This window comes from Idiotropiscis lumnitzeri, chromosome 17 (genome assembly GCF_059441095.1).
Source record: "Idiotropiscis lumnitzeri isolate Australia: NSW breed Sydney's pygmy pipehorse chromosome 17, RoL_Ilum_1.0, whole genome shotgun sequence".
In the NCBI taxonomy this organism is placed as follows: Eukaryota; Metazoa; Chordata; class Actinopteri; order Syngnathiformes; family Syngnathidae; genus Idiotropiscis; species Idiotropiscis lumnitzeri.
This window is the reverse complement of record NC_142407.1, coordinates 11,312,778-11,335,858: the sequence shown is the minus strand read 5'-3', so window position 1 is coordinate 11,335,858 and position 23,081 is coordinate 11,312,778. Positions and strand designations below refer to the sequence as shown.

The 23,081-nt window shown below is 41.7% G+C and overlaps 3 protein-coding genes across 12 annotated transcripts; all 3 read right to left on the bottom strand.

Annotated features, from left to right (window-relative positions):
- Positions 1-83: 83 nt before the first annotated feature.
- Positions 84-12,587, bottom strand: dhrs11a (dehydrogenase/reductase 11a). Its single transcript, XM_088280323.1, has 7 exons — positions 12,152-12,587; positions 4,090-4,299; positions 3,273-3,367; positions 2,905-3,034; positions 2,057-2,149; positions 1,914-1,979; positions 84-1,827 (listed from the first exon to the last, which is right to left on the bottom strand). The coding sequence occupies exons 1-7, from the start codon at positions 12,281-12,283 to the stop codon at positions 1,786-1,788; spliced, it is 768 nt and encodes a 255-aa protein (XP_088136449.1). The 5' UTR covers positions 12,284-12,587; the 3' UTR covers positions 84-1,785.
- Positions 12,588-13,053: 466 nt separating this feature from the next.
- On the bottom strand, positions 13,054-20,267 carry ggnbp2 (gametogenetin binding protein 2). 10 transcript variants are annotated; one of them, XM_088279950.1, is made up of 13 exons: positions 20,110-20,267; positions 19,567-19,645; positions 18,349-18,474; positions 17,208-17,282; positions 16,868-17,121; positions 16,498-16,596; positions 15,463-15,576; positions 15,167-15,376; positions 14,917-15,085; positions 14,649-14,834; positions 14,239-14,557; positions 14,015-14,151; positions 13,054-13,936 (listed from the first exon to the last, which is right to left on the bottom strand). In XM_088279950.1, exons 3-13 carry the CDS (start codon positions 18,439-18,441, stop codon positions 13,529-13,531), a joined length of 2,064 nt encoding a protein of 687 aa, XP_088136076.1. In that variant the 5' UTR covers positions 18,442-18,474; positions 19,567-19,645; positions 20,110-20,267; the 3' UTR covers positions 13,054-13,528. The 10 variants fall into 10 exon arrangements, with proteins under 10 accessions (XP_088136076.1, XP_088136077.1, XP_088136073.1 ...); XM_088279951.1 differs by lacking the exon at positions 19,567-19,645 and having other exon boundaries at positions 20,110-20,266; XM_088279947.1 differs by lacking the exons at positions 19,567-19,645; positions 20,110-20,267 and adding an exon at positions 18,983-19,375.
- Positions 20,268-20,835: 568 nt separating this feature from the next.
- Positions 20,836-22,796, bottom strand: LOC148320235 (glucosaminyl-phosphatidylinositol-acyltransferase PIGW-like). The gene is made up of 2 exons (XM_088279957.1): positions 22,789-22,796; positions 20,836-22,391 (listed from the first exon to the last, which is right to left on the bottom strand). Exon 2 carries the CDS (start codon positions 22,379-22,381, stop codon positions 20,927-20,929), a length of 1,455 nt encoding a protein of 484 aa, XP_088136083.1. The 5' UTR covers positions 22,382-22,391; positions 22,789-22,796; the 3' UTR covers positions 20,836-20,926.
- Positions 22,797-23,081: the final 285 nt, after the last annotated feature.

Genomic DNA, 23,081 nt, shown 5'->3' with positions numbered 1-23,081 from the left:
AAAACAGTTCTCCAGCATAAACTTTTATATTGTGATATACATCTCTTCCAGAATGATAAATAAACCACCAAGGACAAATTCGGTGTGGGTGACTGATTTATTAAGTCAAATGCAATGTTTCTGATTAAAATGATAAAAGTCTGTTATCAGGTACACAGGTCATGCAGCTCTTATAGCATGTAAAGTGTAATAAAAAACGCTTCACACGGAATGTGTTATCAGGTACACAGGACTTGCTGTTCTCATGGCATGTAAAGTGCAATAAAAACACTTCACATGTAATAGCTTTCTTTTACACTTTATATGTAGAGTACAATGATTATAAAGTCTTATACAATATAGGGATTGACAGTGTCTAGTTGACATATAGGCAGGCAACATGTTAAGTTTTTAATCATTTTCCAAGGAAATAACACGCTACTGTGCAGGTGTGCATGTTAACGCGTACACAACTACTGTCCCATTCGCCATCTGCCTTCAAATAACTCATTGGAAGTTAATTCATTCAAAGTGCTGGACCTAAATGACCATCATTTCTCAAGTATAATACCCAGTTTTATGTTAAAAATTTAATGCAAAAAAAAAAAAACGTGAAGAAAATGGTCACATGTGGAGCTGTATGCTGGTACAAATGGGTTGTGAAAAATGTGTACCATACTTTAATTCAAATATGATATGTAATGCTTAATGTGACAAGTTTCTATATTAACTAATTGACTGCCAGCACCAGGTAAAATTAATTGCCTTTTTGCCTTATATATCCGTCAATGGCAGTGAATGAAAAAATTCAACAAATCATTCTCTAAATGCTCTTTTCCTGTTCAGCTGATATATTCCGAGTGGACTTTCCACCAACAACTCGACTCATTCCAGTGCTGTGAGCCCTCACCGCAAGTACTCTACTGGACTTCTACAGCCGCCGTGACCGGTTGTCCCGACTGTGCCTTTTTCTTAAAAAAAAAAAAAAAAAAACATGAATGAAATACAAATTACTATGCAGATAATACTGCACTTTGTTTGTGAGAGGACAATTTTGAGGGTACACCTTATACTTTGTGTGTGTATTATACTAGAGAAATTACGGTACACATCCAATCATCAGATTGCAGGGATTGCACATGCACAAAAAAGAAGATATAATTACTATGTATATATATTTTGTTGGGGGGACTCCGCACCTAGGAAATAAAAGGGTAAAGATTAAAAAAAAAAAAAAGAATATGTCTATATTGTAAGTACAGTTGTCAGGCCTTTGACAGTGTTAAATAGTTAAATAAAGTGAAAACAACATAGCACTTTCTACATTTATTTTTCTATGACAGCAGATATGCCTATCATCAATCAGGAGGTCAAATAATTATAAAAAATAATAAAAAGAATTAATACAAACAAACAATTACCTTTGCATTTCAAGTATGTAATATGACCTAAAAAAAAAAAACTGGGGAAAAAATGTGCAGTCAATAGCAAAGTCTTCCTGCGAAGTTATGGTCATACAGCGCAGCATCGACTCCTGCTGTACTTTGGAGTCGGCTCAGCTAATAAACTGGTAGCTGCGTTCAGTAGTATTTTCACCGTGGTTTTCATCCACACCCTTCATATCCTCCATCCACCTGACCCCCAGCCCTCCTTGACTCCTTGCGTTCCTCCACAACCCAACCAACCAATATTGCTGATTTATTACGCCACCCAACTCCCACCCGCGAACAGCAGAGGTCGCTAGTGAGTCAACAAAGCTGCTGACTTGTGGGCTCCTCCTGCAGCGTCCTGCTACCGTTTTCACTGCTACGACACCTGCTCAACTGGCCTCATCTGAACATCTCCAATCTGTCGGCAAAAAAGATGACATGGCAACACGTGATCCCCCAGGTAAAACGTGGGTTATAACACAAAAGTATCAGACAGGACATTACCTGGACATGAGGAGGGGCACCGAGGACAAATGTGACAGCGCTTGCTATATCTTCTGCTTTTAAACACTACATATATGAAGGAAAAAAAAAAAGTTCAAGTACTAGTACTACTATTACATGTGTAAAGAAGAATTGTTGCTTACTTTCATACTCTCGTACACTGCAGCTGCTTTCTCTGGATCATTGTTGTGGTGACGGAAGGCAAATTCAGTCTCGACTATCCCAGGGGATATACACTACACAAAAGGGAAAAGACTGAATTAAAAATGCTTAACTTTCCATCCAGGCTGTCGAAAATGGAAAATGTCATTCTTAATGCAGTGCATACAATTAATTAGGCGGGCGGGTTGCCTACCCACCCACCCAAGTGTGATATCAAACAAGCAAGTACGTTTTGTTTATCAGCCTATTTCTAAAACTGTAGCCCCCCATCATTATGCACCAGGATCACTTTACAAAATAACAACTCCCCGCCAAGTTTCTCTGCCAAAAACATGACCAGCTATGCAGGGCGGAGATCCAAAGCCACTTTCAAGTGATGGCTTGAGTTCATTTTGCTGCAACGCGCCACATACTGTGCACACTCAACTGATGCCTTCAAGAGCCAAAATGCTTTCATTGCTTCACTATAAAATGTCTGCGACTGATCATTTGTTGACGGGAACCTCATTTTCTTGAGGCCTCAAAGGCAAAATAAATGAAATAGCCACACCAGCACTATGCCACTAATTACAACCACAAAAATAAGCCTGTGGTTTAGTAATACATCAAGTCAAAATTACAATTACCATCTTTGTAATGGCAGATTTTTTTTCACACCGTTTTTGTACTGACTGCAAAGTGTATATGAGCCTGTATGAAAAAGGCGCCAATTTCCAGTTAATACGGACACATATGGAAAGAGGAAAAGGTGAAAGTTGAAAATGACACCAATTTGCATCCGATATTTCGTAGGATACTTTTTGCTCTCTGACTTGCATGACACACTCACAGTGGCTCTGATGTGGGTGTTTGCTTCCCTTAGTTCTTGCCTTATTCCCTCAGTCAGCGCGGTCACCGCATATTTGGTGGCACTGTAGAAATGCTTGTCAGCACTTGAGATCATTCGATGTCCGCCCATACTGTAACGAGAAGAGGAGGAGTAACGGAGAGTACGAGTTGGGAATGCAAAAAACAATTCAATACCGCAGATTTAGTGATGTTAATTTTGCATGGAGGCATGGTGGGGGAAACGATTTTTTTGGGGTTGACTTCCCCTTTAAAAGTAAGATATAAAAGCAAATTAAATAATTCTGGACAAATAAATTCAGAGCTTGAGTACATAAAGAATTAGAAATGTGAAGCAAAAGTCCAACTTACCTGTTGATATTGATGATGTGGCCGTCATCCACGTTCCTCTCCTTCATGGATTTGTAAGCCTCCCGGGTGCAGATGGACAATGCCAAGACATTCACCTGCAGAGCATAAAAAAAAGAACTTTAGTGACAATAGCGTTGAATCGACTAAATGTTCAAACAGCTCCCCCGATGCTTTCAAATTTGTGGCAATAGTTTGTCATCTCCCAGTGCTTTTGTCCTTTATGAGCGACTGTAAATAAATATTCCGTTTAGCTGCCAACTGTATGGTGGCCTTCCCATCACAACTTGCTCGTCCGTCTCCGATGCTCCGGTCGCAAAACCGATGGAGGGAAGGTTAAATTTCACAGTGAAGCAAGCTCGGGCAAGGTGACCAAATCGGGTCAGCATGCAGATTAAACACAAGCTAAAAATAATACACTGGCACTACACGGTCATTTGGGCTGCCATGACAACAGATGGACGAGCGTTACCAATGCTGGACCCGGGAAACTTTAACGCACGGGGTCGTTTGCGGTCAAGAGCTCAATGAATCCGAATAGTTGGGTCTAAACAAGAGAAATAGCGCTGGCTTTCATGAGTGGGCCTCTGTTGGGCCAGGGCTCCTCCGAGCCGGTGGAGCATTTTCTGTGAGGGGGGCAAAATGGATCCACTCATTTATACGAATTTATGCCAACTCTCAACTCCTTAGATGTCAAAATTGTAATCACAGTCGCTAAGTTTTCTTTCTTTTGATCTTAAATGGAACAACCAGTAAACTCAATCACGTTTCACCGCAAGCTTTAATGTGTTTAGACGCATGTGCGTTGCAGATTACCCACGTCGATCATATTCCTCCAGCCCTCGGTTTTCCCACTGAGCAGCGGCTCGTTGTGGGCCAGCCCGGCGTTGTTGATGCACACGTCCACGCCCTTGTGGAGCGTTTTGATGGCTGAAAACATGGAGAGGATCTCCTCCTCGTTGGACAGGTCACACTTGTACGGGATCAGTGTGCCGCTGAATCCTGCGCTCTGACATTCTGCCGCCAGCTTCTAAAAAAAAAAAAAAAAAAAAAAAACACATTAGAACGTACAACCTTCCCCATCTTAACTTCTCATGGAAATTCACCGGAAACATTCCGGAAATTTTTCCAGCCCTTTGCAGCTTTGTCTCCGACACTCAACAGACAATCCGTGGATTGACACCAATTGTTCAGGCAGTAATGTTTTATTGTACTGATCTTAACCTGCCCCATAGAAACGAAAGCATAGGTCAAAGCTCATTGGTTTATGTGGACATCCATTGCCACACCAGTTTAAAAAAAAAAAAAGAAAAAAAAAAAGAAGGCCAACATTGGACTTTTTCCGCCATATAGATATTTAAACACCTCATGTTACAATTGAGTGTGCAGATTTCCTTGCCGTCTCTAAGCTGTTTAACCTGGATTATCCCGAGAGAAGGCATTGGCCGAACAGATCTGTGAAAAAGCTAAAACACCGACAATACTTGTTTCAGCTGGAGCGCAAGACCTGTGTCAAGTTTGCCCCCCCCCCCACCCCCCTCGTAGGAAGTGGACCTCCTAAAGTGATGCTGTGCTCAAGAAGGCCAAAAACAAGTAAACCATCCGAGAGAAAGAAGGCTTTTGAGAAGGAGACAATAAATGATGTTAGTAAGGTTAAAGGAGGCACTCAGCAGAGGAGGAACCGGGGCTTTGATCGAGCTCCAACTGTAGGAAGTCTCAGGCTGTGAATCTCTGTGTGTATGCGTGACTTTGGGGCACCAGCTGCATAGCCATGACCAGGATTGGCCCTCAGGCTGGCCTCGCCTACTGCAATGGCACTCGAGCATGCTGTCCTACGCTTAAGCAACCGGCCATGAAAACACACACAGATACACACATTTCATTTCCATCAATTTATTTAAAAGAAAAATAAAATCTATTATTTCAAATTCAAACTGCAGGGAAAAAAAATAATTATGATACAATGTCGGAAAATAGTCAAAAATGCAGACCATTGTTTTCCAAAGTTAAAGCAAATATTTGAGTTTGAGTGTCGTGGAGGACTACAGAAATAGTTGTATTAACTTCCGCTACTTGCAGGAGGCGTGGCCTACAAGGTGAAAGCAAAATTGTGTGCTATGGTTAGAAATAATTCATAATTGATTATTTAGTAATGATATTTATTTGTTCTGAACTTTGACTTTTGAGGTCTGCACAATAAATGTTCTCAAAAAGGAGAGGTCTGGGAGCAGGAGACCTTCTACAAACGTTTTAACAATGACAAGCTGGTTGGTTCATAAAGCTCAGACACAAAAACAAATTTTGCCTGTCATAATGGATTTTCGTCATCATTAACGAGAGTTCTTGAAACATCAGCGCAAGAAATGACCGGAAGTAATCGAGACAAAGGTAGAGAGAAGGAAAGGAATCCAGAAGCAAAAGGAATTAAAAAAAAAACAACAACATGACATTAATTCATTTTTTAATTCTTTTTTTATTTTCCCATCTTAATGATGAAACCAGATTTGTCCAAGACTTTTCTCCGCCCATTCTCATTAAAAGAACAATATGGCTGCCAGGATGGCCGAGTGGTCTAAGGCGCCGCGTTCAGGACCCAGTCTCCCCAGGAGACCTGGGTTCGAATCTTGGCTGCCAGGATGGCCGAGTGGTCTAAGGCGCCGCGTTCAGGACCCAGTCTCCCCAGGAGGCCTGGGTTCGAATCTCGAATTTCCCCATTGTGGGACTAATAAAGGCAATATTATTATTATTATTATGTCGTCGATGACGCATCAATATGTGAGCCAAATGTGCCGTTCCTAAACATAATGGGGTGAAAGGTGAGATTTGGACCGTCTTTGTAGTGATGTATTTAGTTAAATGATTATCATTCACTACAAGTAAAAGGTCTAAAGGTTGAACAAGATGCTTTTATAGCACTTTGCTTGGCATCGTCTAATCAAGATGGAAAGATAAGCTGTTGTTCTCAGGAGCTCATGGTCGACTGAGCAAGGAACGACACCACATTTTTCAAACACCAAGAAGCCTCACTTTGGAGACATTCCTAAAATATGAAGTACCCTGCATTGAGTTGGTTTTGCACATGCCGCAAGGTACTGTGCGGGACAGGATAGGGAAGCCGGCACAAGGCACGCTTGCCCATATTTCCTGCGTTGCAACGTGAACAAACAGGAAGTAGATTGGTTCTATTGTAAAGTCTTGGCTATATTTCTAATGTAATAAGGGTGTGAGGGAGGAGGAGGAGAGACGCGGCAGCTGAAAGAAGGATAAGGCTTCATCCAATTCTAATTTCAGTGCGAAAGGGAGAATATATGACAATGATAGACAGACTGAATGTGAGAAATAGGGGAGGTATGTGTATTATAACAGGTGCAACCAGTGAGGTGAGGTTGTATTTCCCCAAACAAAGTGAATCAGTATGGAAAGTTTGTGTCAGCAGTAGGATCAACTATGAGAGCGGCTTTTATTCGTATGGTAATCATGTGACAAAAATGCCTCTTTTGTTTGTAGTAGAGACATGCTGAGGCTTGAAGTCCATCCTGGCGATCCTGCCTGTATCACATGCCTCATCAATCTCAGGTGGTTGGGATAATCCTGCTGTAGTTGTGAATATGTTGAAGGTTTCTTCCCGCGAGAGGTATTTTGTCATTTGCGGAAGTACTTTCTCATTTGGGCCTCTTAATTGGATAGCATGGTCCTAAATGTACTCATCAATGCGTTTGTAAGAGGTCTGGAATGTATGCCGGACGACTCAGGGTGGAAGGCGGGCGACACCTTGAACGCAGCGATTTTGATTCGGGCATTCAGTGGCAACTGATCGCACAGCAGCCGCACAACTAACACAAATACAGAAATTGGCGTGAGATATAATTTGTTGTTATTTGCTAATATAAAAAATGCAAGTGTGATGCCTGCACCAATGTCTGCAACAACAGTCCTGGCTTCATTCAGCATGTAAAATGATTCCATAGAGCTCTTCTTACCCTGATCAAAAACGTTTTGTTACTTGATGGGAGCTCAGCTCGAAGTGGATCCCACAGAGCTCAACCTCGCACCTTGTCGAGTTCATGTTTACAGATAAACAAAATTCTTTAACCTTTGTTCCCTGCTGCTGATGCACACTCACAGGTGATCATGTACTGGAGAGACACAAATCGTAGGAGTTGTAATACAATAGACATAAAATTATGTCACTACAAAAAAAAATACTTTTGGTGGATTTGTGATTCGTTTCCTGTTGTAGTTCAAAAGCAGCGTCATTATTTTTTATTTTTTTGCAACAGGGGGATTAGATAGATGGTTAGGTGTCTCTTACTGCCATTTGTCCCCCACCCCCGCTCAAGGATGCAAATGGTACAGTCCTGTCCTTTTAATCCTAATGTGCTGTATTATGTCATTCCCCATTAACCAGCAACATTCAGACCAACGAAAACAAACATTTGACACGCCACGACCTTTCCTTTTAATCATGTTGCTCTTTATATCTTTATACTATGATAGTATGCACTCACCATAAATATTTTGGCATGTATGGTGGTCTTAAGTCATCAATTTATCCACGGCAATTTTGCGTTGGGTTCAAATAAAGACAGATTCAGCAGATGGTGCTGCGGTCAAAAAGACGTGACGGCATTGTTTTTGTTTTGAGATTTTTTTCATGTTTGTGGGGACAAGCAATTGCCCAGACATGCAGTAGAGATTCTGTAGAGAGGTTTCTATGACATCCCAGGTTCTGGATTTTTTTGGGGGGCAGAGGTGTGAATTTTGTAAAGGAAGTCTTGTATTCGATTTGTCATTAGTGCAGGTGTACCAAAAGTGGATTTTTTTTTTTACACCGGGCTGCCCAGCCACATGAGATTATAGTGATGAAAGCAGACAAAAGAAATACAGTATGTCTACTACAGGTAATCCACCATAAACCAAATTCTCGGTGGTTGCATTTAGAGCATTTGTGCACTTAGTTTAAAAGCTGCGGTTGTTATTGGCCTTCTTCTCCTTCTTCGAATCCTAGGACACAATTATTGATTCGATTAAGTTGCTTCTTGACTCAACGCTCAAAACACGTCAGTGGAAAAGCTGGCTCCGGTGTACAGCGATAGAGAAACTAACACCAAGAGAGACAAGAGAGGAAAGCAGTCTGACGTGACCCACTTCAAATGTAAAAAAAAAATTCATTCAAAATTTCAAGAACTCAGAGGCCGACCACCTTCTCAGGTTGAAATTCAATTTTCCACAATATTTTGGTGACTTTGACAATTTAGAGAATTAAAAAAAAAGCATACTATACATGTGAATGCAAATGTTGCAACTCTGTTCCCGAAATGAGATACAGTGCTTAAATTCAATCAATTGGCTGGATTTCAAACCTTACAGACTGCGCTGTGTGCACAGAGAAACAGAAAGTGTCTTGGAGTGGTCTCAAAAGAGTTCACGTGAAAGTGTATTGCCGCGACTTGGATGCAGCCCCATCGCTCCCATTCCTGCAGAAAGCCCATGGTGACCACACATCTCACCCCCCCCCCTCACACCTACTCTAAAAAGTCTTACAAATAGTACAACTATACAGCTGCTAGACTAAACTTTTCTTTCGGAGTTTGCACCAAATTACATAAATGCAGCATAAATGTGAATACACCATCGACACGCACAATGGTTCCATCGAGTCCCTTCTCATACCGTAAGAACAAGAACGTCTTTATTTCTCCTAGTGAAAGAAATACACGCCAAAAGGAAGTTAAGAACAATTGCTCAGTGACAGACACTTGCATCCCCCACTTGTTCTGGCACAGCGACAGCCCAGTTTACATAGCAGGGAGCGTACAATACCGGCTTTGTCTCCCAACATTTCAAGAACAAAGCAGCCATCAAATAGAAGATGCCGATCACTCATTGCATGCCGCTATTGATTGCTACTGCATCGTATTTCCTTCTTGAGTCTTTCCTAACGCATAATACCGATGTTCTGGCTGCAATGTAGCCAATTCTAGAATAATGGCTGTTAGTTGCACAAAGCAAAAATACGTATTTCCGATTTGAAATGACCTTGTTTGAGGGTTAAACAAGAACACGGCCGAAGCAATGACACACTGCTGAAGTTAACTATTGACAGGAGAGGACATGTGACTCGAGGAAGAATGGCGTTAAGTAGTCAATTGCGCAAGTGCCACTCACTGTATGCATGTACGGGTGTGTTTGCTTGTCAACAACACAACTTGACATGACGGAGGAGTTACTCATTTACCTTTTACGATTTAAGAATAAAGACAGAAAAAAATAAAAAGGGGGGGACGCAGACCAGAGCTATAATAATAATAATAATAATAATAATAAAAAAAATATAATAATAAACTTATTCAAACATAAAAATAGGAGCCTATTGTATTCAAATCATTTGGAGGAAACGAAGAGAAGACTCGCTTCGCGCAGTCCAAATAAGCGGCAAAGCATTCCTTGCTTCAAGCTGTTTATTCTTCACTTCCAGTTCAAGTTTACAGCGAAGCAAAATATAATTAAACATTTTGTTTAAACAACAAGCTGTTCGACCGCACCATTTCCTGCAATTTCATCCGACAAATGGGCCTTAAAGCGATCATACGGTGCAATGCAAAACACGATAGCCTCTCTGGTGTAGACTCCAGCTCAACGGGAATCCGAATCACGCCAATCTCAATGGAAAATTAAAGGATTTTTTTTTTAACTACAATTTTTAAAAAAAATGGTTCTCGTTAAGTTTGATTGACCCATACCATTTCGAACTTAGTTACTCCAAATGACAACCTCAGTCACCAGTACAACACTGATCTCAAGTCCGAAGAACCGTTGACAGTTCATTTGAATTGCATGACGAGTTTCAAAATCTGTGTCATCTAAAAACGTGGATCTCATTCAACACTTAAATGATGTTACAAACATGTGCAGAGGCTTTTTGCACTAAATATTTTTTTTTTTTGTTCGGCAGTTTTGTGCCATCTTTGAATATAAATTTCCATGCAAGAGAACTCTTTGTGTCCCCGCCCTTTTACAGCCACCCCCCCACTGCCCATCGTTTAAGTTGCAGATCCGAGTCTAGGTTATTAAAAGCAAAATGTGCTTCTGTCTTCAGTTTGTCTCCTCAGCAGGATGACATGGAAACTAAAAATAAATAAAATGGTTGACTCATGCATTAAACACCAGTTATGAATTATGATGCTCAGCTCCGTGTGAGAGAGCAGCAAGTTGAGCAAAAACATTGAACAGCTGGACACGTGCGTTCAAATATTTAGAGGTCAAATTAAGGTCACCTGGAAAGGTCACAGAGCATTTTAGGTTCGTCCTTAAATTTCGTCCGAAAACTTAAGTAGTTAAAAATATCGTTTAAGGTAGCTTTAAAGGGAAGCTTGGTAGAATTGTGGTTAACTCGTTTGACTCACAGTCAGGAGATCCGGGTTGGAATTTCTTTTGAAATATCTCTCCCTGTGTTACCAATTTGCTCCCACATCCCCAAAATATTTTGGGCAATCACCCTAAAGAGCCTATAGCTGTGAATCATGCAAGCAAAGTACCAAATGCATTTCAGTAACTAAACACGCTTAGGCCACTATTTGAGGAAATATGGTCATATGACTATTACACATGAAATGATCCTGAGATATGCCGTAGTCCATTACTTTTGAATGACCTTACTTGCGTTACGTAATTGGAGCGATGAAATACAAGAGCTGCCAACAATTGCAGATGAGCAAACTTTACAGCAGCAAATGCATATTAAACTGCAGCTTGGGGAGTTGGCTTTGTTGCGCGCCGCTGATAGAGCTAAGACAGTTTGAGACGAAGGGAGGCTTAATTATTGGCTGACGAGATAAGGAAGGTACAGGGCCTTATGGCCTAGTTGAGGTGTGCAAGAATGTCTGTGCCATGAAGCCAAACGATTAACCTCAGAAACCTCACATCCTTTTGCGCCACAGAATTTCTATTGAAAATATATTATAGGAAAGAAATACTTCCCATAATTTTCAGATTTAAAATTGACTAGTAGTTTGTTCTTGAGGCAAATATGCTGAACACCAGTTCGCAGTGCTGTCCATGCATAGTACGCCGCCTTCAATTCTAAGAAAAGTGCTTTTTCTAAACAGCTCCCAGCTCATATCGTTACACGGTGTAGTAAGGCAATTTGACACTACCTGAGAGCACGATCGATGGCGCTCACACTTGGTACTGGCCCAAGCGGTGAGCAGACATCATCTCATGTTTTGAACGATCACAGAGAAAAGTGGACACCATTGCCTGCAAGCCCTGCGGGCAATGCTCAGCTGCCCATCTCCTTGCTCCGTGACCTCAGCGAAGAAGGTCATCCAAAAGAAAAATGATTCTCACAAAGATGTGAATACATTAGCAGGCTGGTGCCAAATGCCACTTGGGTGGGTGCTACCTCATTTCATTAAACATAGGCGAGGACAAAATGCATCGTAGGCCACTGGGGGTTCGATTATTCTGATTTTCTCATCTACTGTAGGTAAACAACCTACAACCACCATCAGATGCAGAGAGAGAGATAGCGAGAGAGAGAGAGAGAGAGAGAGAGAGATAGCGAGAGAGAGAGAGAGAGAGATACAGAGATAGAGAGATAAGACAGGCATAGAGACAGTTAACACAGACAAATCAGACCGCGGCAATGACAGATTATATAGATATATGATTTGTCGAAAATGTCGCATAAAGGGTTACTCCCCCAAGCACACGAATGTTCACCCCTATCCTGTCACCAAACGTTAGCTAAAGTTGTAAAGCTAATGTTAGCAAGCGGTTGACGTGCGTTAGCTTGTTTGATACTCAATTGCGCTTAGCTATTCCTACGAGGCAATTCGAGTGTTGCTTAATAGTCGATGATGGTGCTCTTAGTGAAATACCTCGATTTTGTCGACGTTCCTGGCACAGCCGACCACCCTCATGCCTTGTTGGACGAGTGCCCGGGCCACAGCCGCTCCAATGCCCACCGAGGCTCCGGTCACCAGGGCCACTCTGCCTTTCCACCGCTCCATCGCCAACAACGCAGATCTCGCTAGCACGAGACACGAACCGTCGGGATTTTCGTTCCGCTTGGTTCCGACAGACACTATGGCGTGTATTGGTGTAGCGTACACCGCCTTCAATTCGAGGATGCTTCAAGTTCCTGCCTCAGAGTACGCAGCATCCAAAAGCGCGGTGGCACTGATGCGTAAAGGAAGATCCATGCGCTCCCCTGAATGACATGAGCAATGATCGTGTTTAACGTTTGCTTCGCGTCGCCGCCCACTTGCTTTCTGCTATCAACTCTCCGGCTCAACCGCTATCGAAGGTTTGGTAATCGGACGCCACCTACCGGAATTACAAACCCTGCAAGCGGTAAAGACGGTGTTCTTTCTGCACGCTGCTTGCCTGCTGATTCGATTGCCGTTCTCGGCCACCGCGGGAACAGAAAATGTGGGTGAATGCATGTTTTTGTTCTTAAATGTCTTAGGTCAATGGTTTAAAAATTACTTCTGCAAATAAATGGAAATATGTGCATTCATTTTACTCAATATACAGGTGTATGTCAAATGATAGTTTGAAAGGAGTTTTTTTTTACTCCATGTTCTCCTAATTCCACTCTTTTCGCTGATCGTGTAGAGCTCTTGCATCAATTCACTTCCCACTTGATGTGAATCTGTGTGAACGGTCGGTTGTCTCAATATGTGACCTGTGACTGACTGACTGACGACGACCAGTCTCAGCTGTGCTCATTGTCAACAATTTTACAGTGCAAACTTGGAAAAATAAAAATTCTATCAACAACAACATGAATGTGGTTTAATATACACTGCAGTGCATTTTCCACATTCTGATCTTTGTCACATCACATTTCTTATCTTAAAAGCATGGTTAATTTAAATGTATAATCTTTATTGATTTTATTTTTTGTACAATGCAACCTTTATGACCATGCTGAAGTGTCATCTAAGAGAATGTCAAGACAACCCCTCGAGACACAATGCGTAGGTCACAACTCTTTCAGTTTCCACTGTGCTCGTCTCCAAAAACCTTTTGTACAAGCGCCACCAAGTCACACGGCTTGGTCAATGAGAATCAAGATACACGTTTGGAATCAGAGTGAGATTATACAAGTGCAACCTTGAGATGAGACACGAATCACATTAATTTAAAAAAAGAAATCAACCACAAACTTTGAAATTTTGAATTCTATCTTCTGCATTTGCAGTAGCGTAGGTCACGGTGATTTTCCTTGAGCTGTCATTCGTGCACATAACTCACATTGGTGGTGCCAAAGCCGTTGCCGCTGACGGTCTTCCCGAAACTCTGCTGCAATACTTGTCGAACCTCTCTTTCAGAAGCTGTCGATACTCGTGATGGTTGTTGTAGAACGACCTGTTTTTTTCAAAAAATTCCCAAATTTCATCCTGCGTGAGATAACTCTCTTCATCTGAAATTCCCTCGGAATCATCCTGCAAGAAAAGAACCACCTGAGTACGACATTTAGCAATAACACATCTCATAAGATGGCCGTCAAGTACCAGGAGATCCAGCAGACTCGTGTTGGTGTGGGAATTAAGGCAAAGGTTCTTTCCAGGTACTGCCCATGGTATCCGCATCTTCTCACCACATGAGGTATTTAGATCTTTGGTTTGGCTAACGTTGTGGCTTTCATCTTTGCGTCCCTGTCGACAAATTTCACATACTTGGGTTGGTCCGCTGGGGTCAAATGCAGTGAGCGAACCCTTGGAATCTATGCTTACCTGTTTATTACGTGAACCACTTCCCTTTCTTTTCTTCTTTTTACTCTTGCATTGAGGCTTTTCCTCAGACTGCGGCCAACAGTCAACACAACTGTCTGTTGCCTCCTCCTTCTCCTTGTCTTCAACATTGGACTCACCTTTAGAGAAGTGACGGAAATCAAAAGGATTTCATACGCCTGTGTTTCAAGATGGGTATGTTATCGTAAAGCTGTTCATTATCTGACCTGCTTCGTCATGGTTGCAGAGTCCCTCGGAGCAGGCAACATCAGAACCTTCCCGTGACCCGCTTTGACTGCCCTCAATGCTTGAGTAGCCACAATCGCTCCCAGCCGAAATGGAAATGGGAAAAGGATGAAAAAGACAAGCTTGTTCCCCTCCTTCACTTGTTAATGTGAGTTTTGGATGACAGATGGTTGTCTGGTGTGGATGTTGACCATGTCTGTCTGGACAACTTAAGGATGTGCAAGCATGAGAGGAAATTTTCTCCCCCTCATCATGGCTTCCGCAGACAGCAAAACTACCTCCTGCAGACTCGTGAGACACCTGAAACAAAAAGGGATTACTGTACTATCCCCAAAAACTTCTTCAGTAAAAACCAAATGTCCAAGCAATGCATTATCTAATCGGCTCTTACCTCATCGTGATACTTTTCCTTCTCAGCTCCCTGATCCAAGACGTCAAAGCCACACCTGTTTCTGCGACGATTTTTCCGCTTTTGCCTCTTTTTCTCCTGCTTCATCTCGTTCGCTCTCGCCTTCCCCGACAGCTCCTCGACAAACTGCTCGAGCCTACTGAACCCCTGCATATTCTCCACTGCCGTCTAAGGATAGAATGTTTCCTGTGTTAGGGATGTCATCACACAGCTTAGTCGAATGCACTTAAATGGCGTTCAAAGCAAGTACCTCAAAGCTTTTTCGCAACTCAACAATGCCCACATGGAACAATAACTGCCATGCCTGCTCCGCTGCTTGTAGTTTCAGCCAAATTTTATGCAATCGCTCGGAGAGATAAATCCCTAAACACGTCAAGACTTCCTCCTGTGCGTTATAAATGGTCTTGGCATGTCGGCTCCTGTAATTAAAGAGCAGATGACACAAAATGGCTCAAATGACAGATTGCACAACGTTGGGGAGGTAAGCAACGTTCACTTACTCGTGGCCTCCTGCTAACACATACTCCGCCCTGTAAAGGAGACTAACGCAGTAGTCAGTCTCGCAGAACACCTGGATATGATTCTTACAAGGTGAGCAACACAGTCCCGCATACAGGGCAGGGCAAAAGCCCTGCTCCTCCCTGCTGTCGACCTCCCCGATGAGGATATTGTACGCACGCATTACTTTAGTCTTGCAGTCAGTGCACAGCCTGAAAGATGAAAAGGTGGTTGTCTTGAAACAATGCTTGGAGAAAGATGATGGAATTATGAAAAGCAAGTGTCGGTCAAATATTACCCATGTTTTTGCAAGTATATCTCCAGCTTCTCTAAGAGACCGACACAATCGACGCAAAGCACCTCCTCCTGGCACTCCTTTGACATCTGCTCCCACACTTCCAGCCAGATTCCCCTGGAAGCGAACACAACACAGCACTCAGAAAATAGCAACTGTTAATTTATTGTTACTGTTCGATTAGTTTCCTGCTGTAAATGGTTAGAGTAGACAAATTGAAAAACAATCAAATATCGGCGAGCGAGACGATTATTTCTACCTTTTATTTAATCAGTCAGGCACTAGTCAAAATATGCTCCGAAAAAAACAAAAGATGAGAGTGAAGCACGGCAATGAAAATATGCAACCGAGATGCAAAAAATAAATAAATGTGCACGCACACGCTCAACATTGTTTTTAAATCCATGTATCGGTTTGTTGGAAATTTGAATAATAAATCTTTTATTTTCAACAAGCAGCCTATCTATTTTGTTTGCCCGCGAGGATATGTAGCTACTCGGATATTCATCATTTAAAGGAAAAATCACACATTGTATAATGATAACCACAAAAAGTCTAGTTTGATTTAAGAAAGAAAAATGATTAAGTGGTGCAATGGGGAAAAGAAAATCCCCAACTAGTGAAACACAGATCATATTCGCAGTGCATGGACTTAGAAATCAATGCATACAAATTTGGAGTTTCGGAGTGCTGTAATGTAACCGTAGGTTAGAAGTTCAGACAAGCAGGAAATAAGCGTTTCTCTCTCATTCTGCAACCACCGCAACAATTATTGTGGTTGACAGTACATGTTTGTCCTTTCTCTTGTTTTGTTGCTCATTCACCACCAGCACTGTTTGGTCTTTTGTGATGGCTAAAAAGGCTAAACAGTTTTTAATTGGGGTCGACACTGGTGATTCCTCCATGCAAGGCGATTACATATTTGTATTTGTACATATTATTGGCTATTTGCAACTTTGTACTTCTGTAACTAAATATATTGCAACACCGGAAGTTCATTGCGTGCACACAGAGAGACAGAGATGAGAATGTCCTTACCCTACAGGTATGAATTTGTTTGTGTCCAAGGAGTGGACCAGGCATCGGGAGCCCTTTTTACTTTTTGGAATGGCATTAATTACGTCATTCAACTTTGACCTGTTTAGAGATTAAAAAAACAAGCAAACAAAATGAATAACTAGGGAAACTATATGCAGACACAACTACCACCTCACATGAAAAAAATATTAGCAGTGTAGTCACAATCATGCTGAAATACACATAACTGACACCCCCCAAAAATATTTGCCCAGCCAAAAAGTAGTGGAAAAAAACATGTTTTATTTTGAATTAATAAATAATACTAGTGATTTCTTTTTGAACATGTTCATACAAAGACTCTTTGAAAACAAAGATTTTTTTTTTTTACCCTTGGATGTAAAGGAGGCTGTACAGCTTCTTTACGTCTGTTAAACAAGCCTTGGTGACAGACAGCGTGCCCGTCGGCTTAAATATGAGCGGCTCCAAGGTTGGGTTCCCAGATTTGACCAAATTGGAGAACATCCGCCCCACACTGTGTCTGCAGCCCACGCATGGCACCTGCTGAGATAATACTTTGCACACCACTTTGGAAACCACCGTCAAGGCCGAAGTCAAGTCATGTTGCTTCAACTTGTTATAATCCTTAGGGCAGAAGGACAATATTTTGGGTTAAATTGAAACAAGAAAAGCATGCAATAATAAAAAGGAGAGAGTCCTAATGTACCAACCTCAGTGAATTGTTTCCAATGGGAGCTACTAAGTATTTGTTTGTCAATGATACCATCATAATATTCCATCACCATCTGTCAACAAGAGAAAATATATTAGAACTCCTAACGCCTGTCCATTGCCAGGTCAGTTTTAGAATACATAAGAATTAAAATGCAGCACAATAGTGACACATGAGACTAATATTATTTGTGATTGTCATAACGTCGTAATTGAGCCAATAAATGTTTGTTGGGAACTCTCATTTATTTGTGTTAGAAAGGCACAGTGCGACATTTTATCTTAAACTGCAGGATATTTTTGTTAAACCTGATGACCCCTTTTTGTGCATTTTGATTCTTGATTTGACAAACACGACAAGTTTTCACATAAACTGATAAATTGAGAATTTTCAGGAGCATTTGTCAGTCAAAATTCCACATTGGTTTTATACATTGGTTATGACTGGGATTAACATGATCGCCATCACCTCATGCCGAGTACATCCCCCTTATAGTTCCACGATTTGGGGTTCAAATCCAGGCTCCTGCTTTCCCTTGTGGAGTACCAATGATCTCCCTGTGGTTGTGCAGTTTATCCTCGGCTTCTTCCCAAATTCCAAAAACATGCTTCTTCAGTAAATCCATCCATCTTCTGTACCGCTTCTCCTCACTAGAGTCGCGGGGGGTGCTGGAGCCTATCCCAGCTATCTTCGGGCAGTAGGCGGGGGACACCCTGAACTGGTTGCCAGCCAATCGCAGGGCAAACAGAGACGAACAGCCATCCTCGCTGACACTCATACCAAGGGGCAATTTAGAGTGTTCAATCGGCCTGCCATGCATGTTTTTTGGAATGTGGGTACCCGGAGGAAACCCACGCAAGCACGGGGAGAACATGCAAACTCCACACAGGATGGCCGGAGCAGGGATCGAAGCCACGCCCGATGCTGTCTCTCACTGTGAGGCCATCGTGCTAACCAGTCGTCCACCGTGCCGTCTTCTTCAGTAAATTGAAGACTAAATTGTCCATAATATGAAACTTGCCACCCTTGAAAGGATAAGCGGTTTGATAAATGGATGACCCATAACAAGGCGCCGCCTAACCCTAAAGGTTTACCTTAAAAACACATAGTGTTAGTCAAACATATCCAATGCAACCTACCGTCAACGAGTCATTAATATACAAAGGCATCTGTCTGTCAATAAAAGAGTAGTCCCCTTCTCCATGCTTGCATACAGCTACCAGGCGTGCCATGAACGTTCCCTCCCACCTTCAAATATAGATCACCTGCAGATATCACGTGGAGATCCAGTAAATGCATTGAAAATCTATTTCTATTTCTTATTAAAAAACAAGAAAACCGATTACTTTTAACGGTGCCAATGCTGTCAACATCTGAATGCAACAACTTACGCTTGGCTTGACCTACATTTAGTGTTAAGCAGTTTAAGTGCCAGTTAGCAGAATAACAAAGAGGCCAAATAAAATATAGGTTATCTGAGTCTGTATTTTTACTTTTCATTTTTAAGAGTTAAGTGCATTGTCGTTGAAGGGAGAAGCGAAACGTGAGTGCATCTTACGAGGCGTCATGCTAACGATAAATCAGCTGATTGAGCGACAGTATCTAGCGACTCGACGTTAACTTTCTTTAGTGAAACATTCACACGAGGAGGCAACGATGTACCCGTCCATGTATTAGTTTTACGTCGAGAATTGGAATAGATGAAGAAAACTCGTGTACTCGTTGTAACTGTTGTTTGTACTCGGAAGACGTGAGCAAAACCTGGAAACCCACTTGTTAGCTTGGCTGCCCAGCACACGGACATGTAGTGCAAACAGGTTAACTAGTGCCAGCTGAGTTGACCATATTAATTTGAACCAGGTGTTTCTGAATCTTTAAAAGTCGACTGCCACCATCGCTTAGATAACCTGCTCCGTAGTGGCCGGTCTGATGCTCTCCTCACGGTAGTGTTGCTTGGAAAATTTCCTATAAATCTTAATTGACAACTGTGTAGAGACTGTATAAATATAAAATGTCTTCTTGTAAATTGTATAACTTGGAAAATATTTACAATAGCTTTTGAAACTTATTTCTGATGTCTTGTGAAATCATTCCCGCTCCGTAGTCGATCCTTGTCAGTATGCAAGTAGTCAGTCGTTTTCTGTGCCTAAGCCCACTAGCGTTAAAATAGCGTGGACTAAGAATACGCGCCTCGTGGCTGAAGCCAGACGGCAGCCATCTTGCGTTTCCACCCTTAGTGACGACTTGGTAATTCGATGGAAATTCAGTTCCAAGTGCGCATTTCAGGCTACGATCCCTGTGAGATAAACTCAAAGAACCATCTTCACTGTTTTCACTGACGATTTACAGAATATTACCTCAGTATATTTAATTGTGCCATGGTTTACATTTTGCAGCGAATTTTCCCCAATGGGCTTTGCTTTCATGTTGATGGTCCTGACAATATAATGCAGAAAAATATTTAAGTAGCGCTAATTGAAGCACATTAAAAGCAACAGTTTAAATGAAAATTTAATTACGATGAAATGTACATCTAGCGGTTTTACCAGACTATTTGGTATAATTGTATGCCATATGCGGTGGAATTTATGCGGTGGAGACATAAAATAACGTGAAAACTCCGCGCAGAAATCAACGCATTCAAGTTAGGCAGGCAACGTAAAATGGCCGCCGCTGGCCTCACTCTCCTCGACGGCGAGTAAGCGCCTGTGTTAGTCCACCATATATATCTATCCGTGGCCCAGCACCGCTTGCATTAGCAAGCTGGGTAATGCATATTCAACATAAAAGACGGGAAAACGTTCTGTTAGCATCGTTTAAAAACATTTCACGTGGTGCATGTTTCTGGTTTATGTGAATAAGTTGTCATTTGTCGGACGACAATTAGAGATTGAACCTACCCGCTTTTATGGTTACTTATCAGCACAACTAAATAAACGCAGCTCCCCGCGAGTTCGATGCTGTGTTCAAGTTCTTCTCGGAAGTCGGATTTTCCCCTTTCCTGTCGTGGAAGAGCGAGTGGGACGCCTCTTTCACGTAATCGGAATCCCGAAATCTCTGACGTAAATTTTCAAGATGGCTGCCAGACGTCCTCAGCACATCAATGTTGAATGCAGAAAAAGGGTTTACCGCAATTTACCATCTTTAAGCGACACGTGACGCGACATTTAAATGTTGACTTTTTGGAAAATACAACTGCTGTAATTTCCACTCATACCTTTCATAATTAAGTACGTATGTCCTTTGGTGTGTTTTGAGGTGTCCTTCCAGAGCTATGTCATATATCTGACGATGACAGTACGTGGATGTGGACATTTCGACTAAATCCCGTGCTTGTCGTAACTCTGAATGGCAATTTTGTGGCGGACAATTTGTTTAAATTGCGAACTGTCAAGTTAATCATTAACAGATTGTCATTTCAGGGGTAGCCTACCTCTAATTTTTATTTTTTTTTTTTAAACATTGTAACTCACATTCACACTATCACCAAGTGGGGACTAAACGCAAGATGCTTGCACCGAAGTGAAGTAATTATCAGTGACGTGATAAGAACTTAAAATCACGTTTTTTTTCAATGCACATTTTTTCTCAAGACATGTTATTAACATTACGTTTAGCAAACAAGATTCTGTTACATAATATATATTTTGTTACATGTCTTCAGGGGTTAAGTCAAATGACAGCTCTCACTTCAACCCACATATGCCAAATAAACAGTTAGAATCGTACAGTTATTTCAAAGAGGCAAAAAACATGAATTACAAAGCAATTTCCCAACATGTATAACAACAAAAAGCATACTGAAAATAAACTGCTACAACCAAGAGTGTCCACAAAGCAATTTGTCAATATTGTAAATAAATTTGCGACCAGGAAAAACAGCATTTGGTTCTTGTTGACGGCTTGAATAAGACTCAATCCTTCCATCTCATCTTTCTTTTTAGGGGAGCCTGAATATGAATTCCACGATGATCGTACAAATTGAAAGCCGGATGTTGTTTTGGCAAAGAGTACAATCAGATCAACTAAACCAATACATGATACAAAAAGGAGTGATTGAGCGACACTCCACAGGCAGAAAGGTAGATTAGCTAAGCGGCGAGACACTGGCTCCACTAAAGTCTGACACATGCACAAAACCGCAAATAGTGTGAGAGTTGCCATGAGGAGGTTAAAAACTGCTTTGAGCCAATCTCTGACATGGGATCTTGGCTTCATGACGTAACATCCCACCTGGACTCCCGCCATGTAGATGGCAACATAGCCGGCCATGGAGAATATGCCCTCCTTGTTAGCATGCAGGAAGTCCTTCTCTCTGTCGTCATTGTTCATGATGAAAGTTTTGAGGCCTGTCGTATCGAGAGCAAACTGATAAACACAATTTACGACAAGAGCCAAGATCCACGAGTGTCTTGCTGGTACGACAACCAAAATCATTTTGGTCACAACTCTGACAATGGCCAACGTGAAGAAAAAATTCCAATGGACGCCATATTCAGTCACATGTTCTTGGTAGTCCCTCAGTTTGACGAAGAAAAGTCGTGCCGCACCGAGAACAACCAGGGGCCACACGGACGCGAGTTGTTTGAAGATATATTTCATCTTGGATCCGTAAACATTCTTGCCACGTGCTTCAGGGCACACCAGGCCATTTGCAAAGATAAACGCTCCGACACCAAAATCCATTACACCTGTTCCATAGGTTTCTGTTTTTGCATACCGCCTTGGAAAGACTCGAAAATCTACAGCCAGAATACTGATAGCTGTTTGCACATTCACCATCACTCTAAAGATGGTTACAAATGGAATCTGTTTCAAATGAACAGTCCTGTTGAGGAACTTGTTGAGAGATGTTTGCCGGCTACCACGATAGATGTGACAAAGCATACAGAACAAAACGAGGGCAAAGCTCAAGACCACCTGGAGAAGATGGTCGCTCAGGACGGTGCATGACAGGACGAGGGGAAGGACCAGCAAGGAGTAGTCGAGAAGCAGGTGAGAAATCCGTAGAAATGGCAGAGGTAGATTCGTCTTCGCTTGATGGAAGAGGATCAGAACTAGAGCTCGGTTGAGGATGCATAACGGCGTGAGAAAGGAGCCCACAACCACTTCCTCTAAACTGGTCCCATTGAGATTACTAACAAATGCTTCTTTCAGTTCCTTCTTAGACATGGCCTGAAAACTTTACAAAAAAAATACATGATTGGCATTAGAAACTTCATTTATTTAAAAAAGTATTTTCTTTCCTTGGACATAGCATTGTTAAATACAAATGGAGCGCTAATACATTTTTTAAAGATTTAGGACAAGTTGGAAAACTATTTTTTGCGTATTATCGAGGCTATAAATATCAGGAATGGACGTGCGTTTGTTACAGATGCAAGAAAGTTTTATGCAGCACTGCTAATTGACACTGCATGAGAAAGTCTGAACGATCCTCTTAAAATAATAGTGATGACCCACAAGAAAAAAAAAAACACTTTCACTCTTATTCATCATAAGTATCATACAAGGTGCGGACAAATCATATAATCCAAAATAGATGCAACATATAGTTATTCTTCGTTACCAGTACTTACCACGTCGATCTTCAACACATTCGCCTCCAAAAATATTTTTCCTGCAGACTTTATACAGCATCCGTACGTGGCATTCACATACACTCGGAATTTTGAGCATCGTCTATTTATTTTTTCTAAGTTAATGAACGTCTTTGCAGGCAGCGTTTGCAGCGTGGGGACGACATCTCTCCACTCGAAAATTATATGCTTTTGGGTTATTAATATTTATCTCCCTGTTAATTGTCTTATTTTTGATTGGAACGAGCAAGCATGCACATGAAGTGATAAGTTCAAAGGGACGTTCAGCAGTA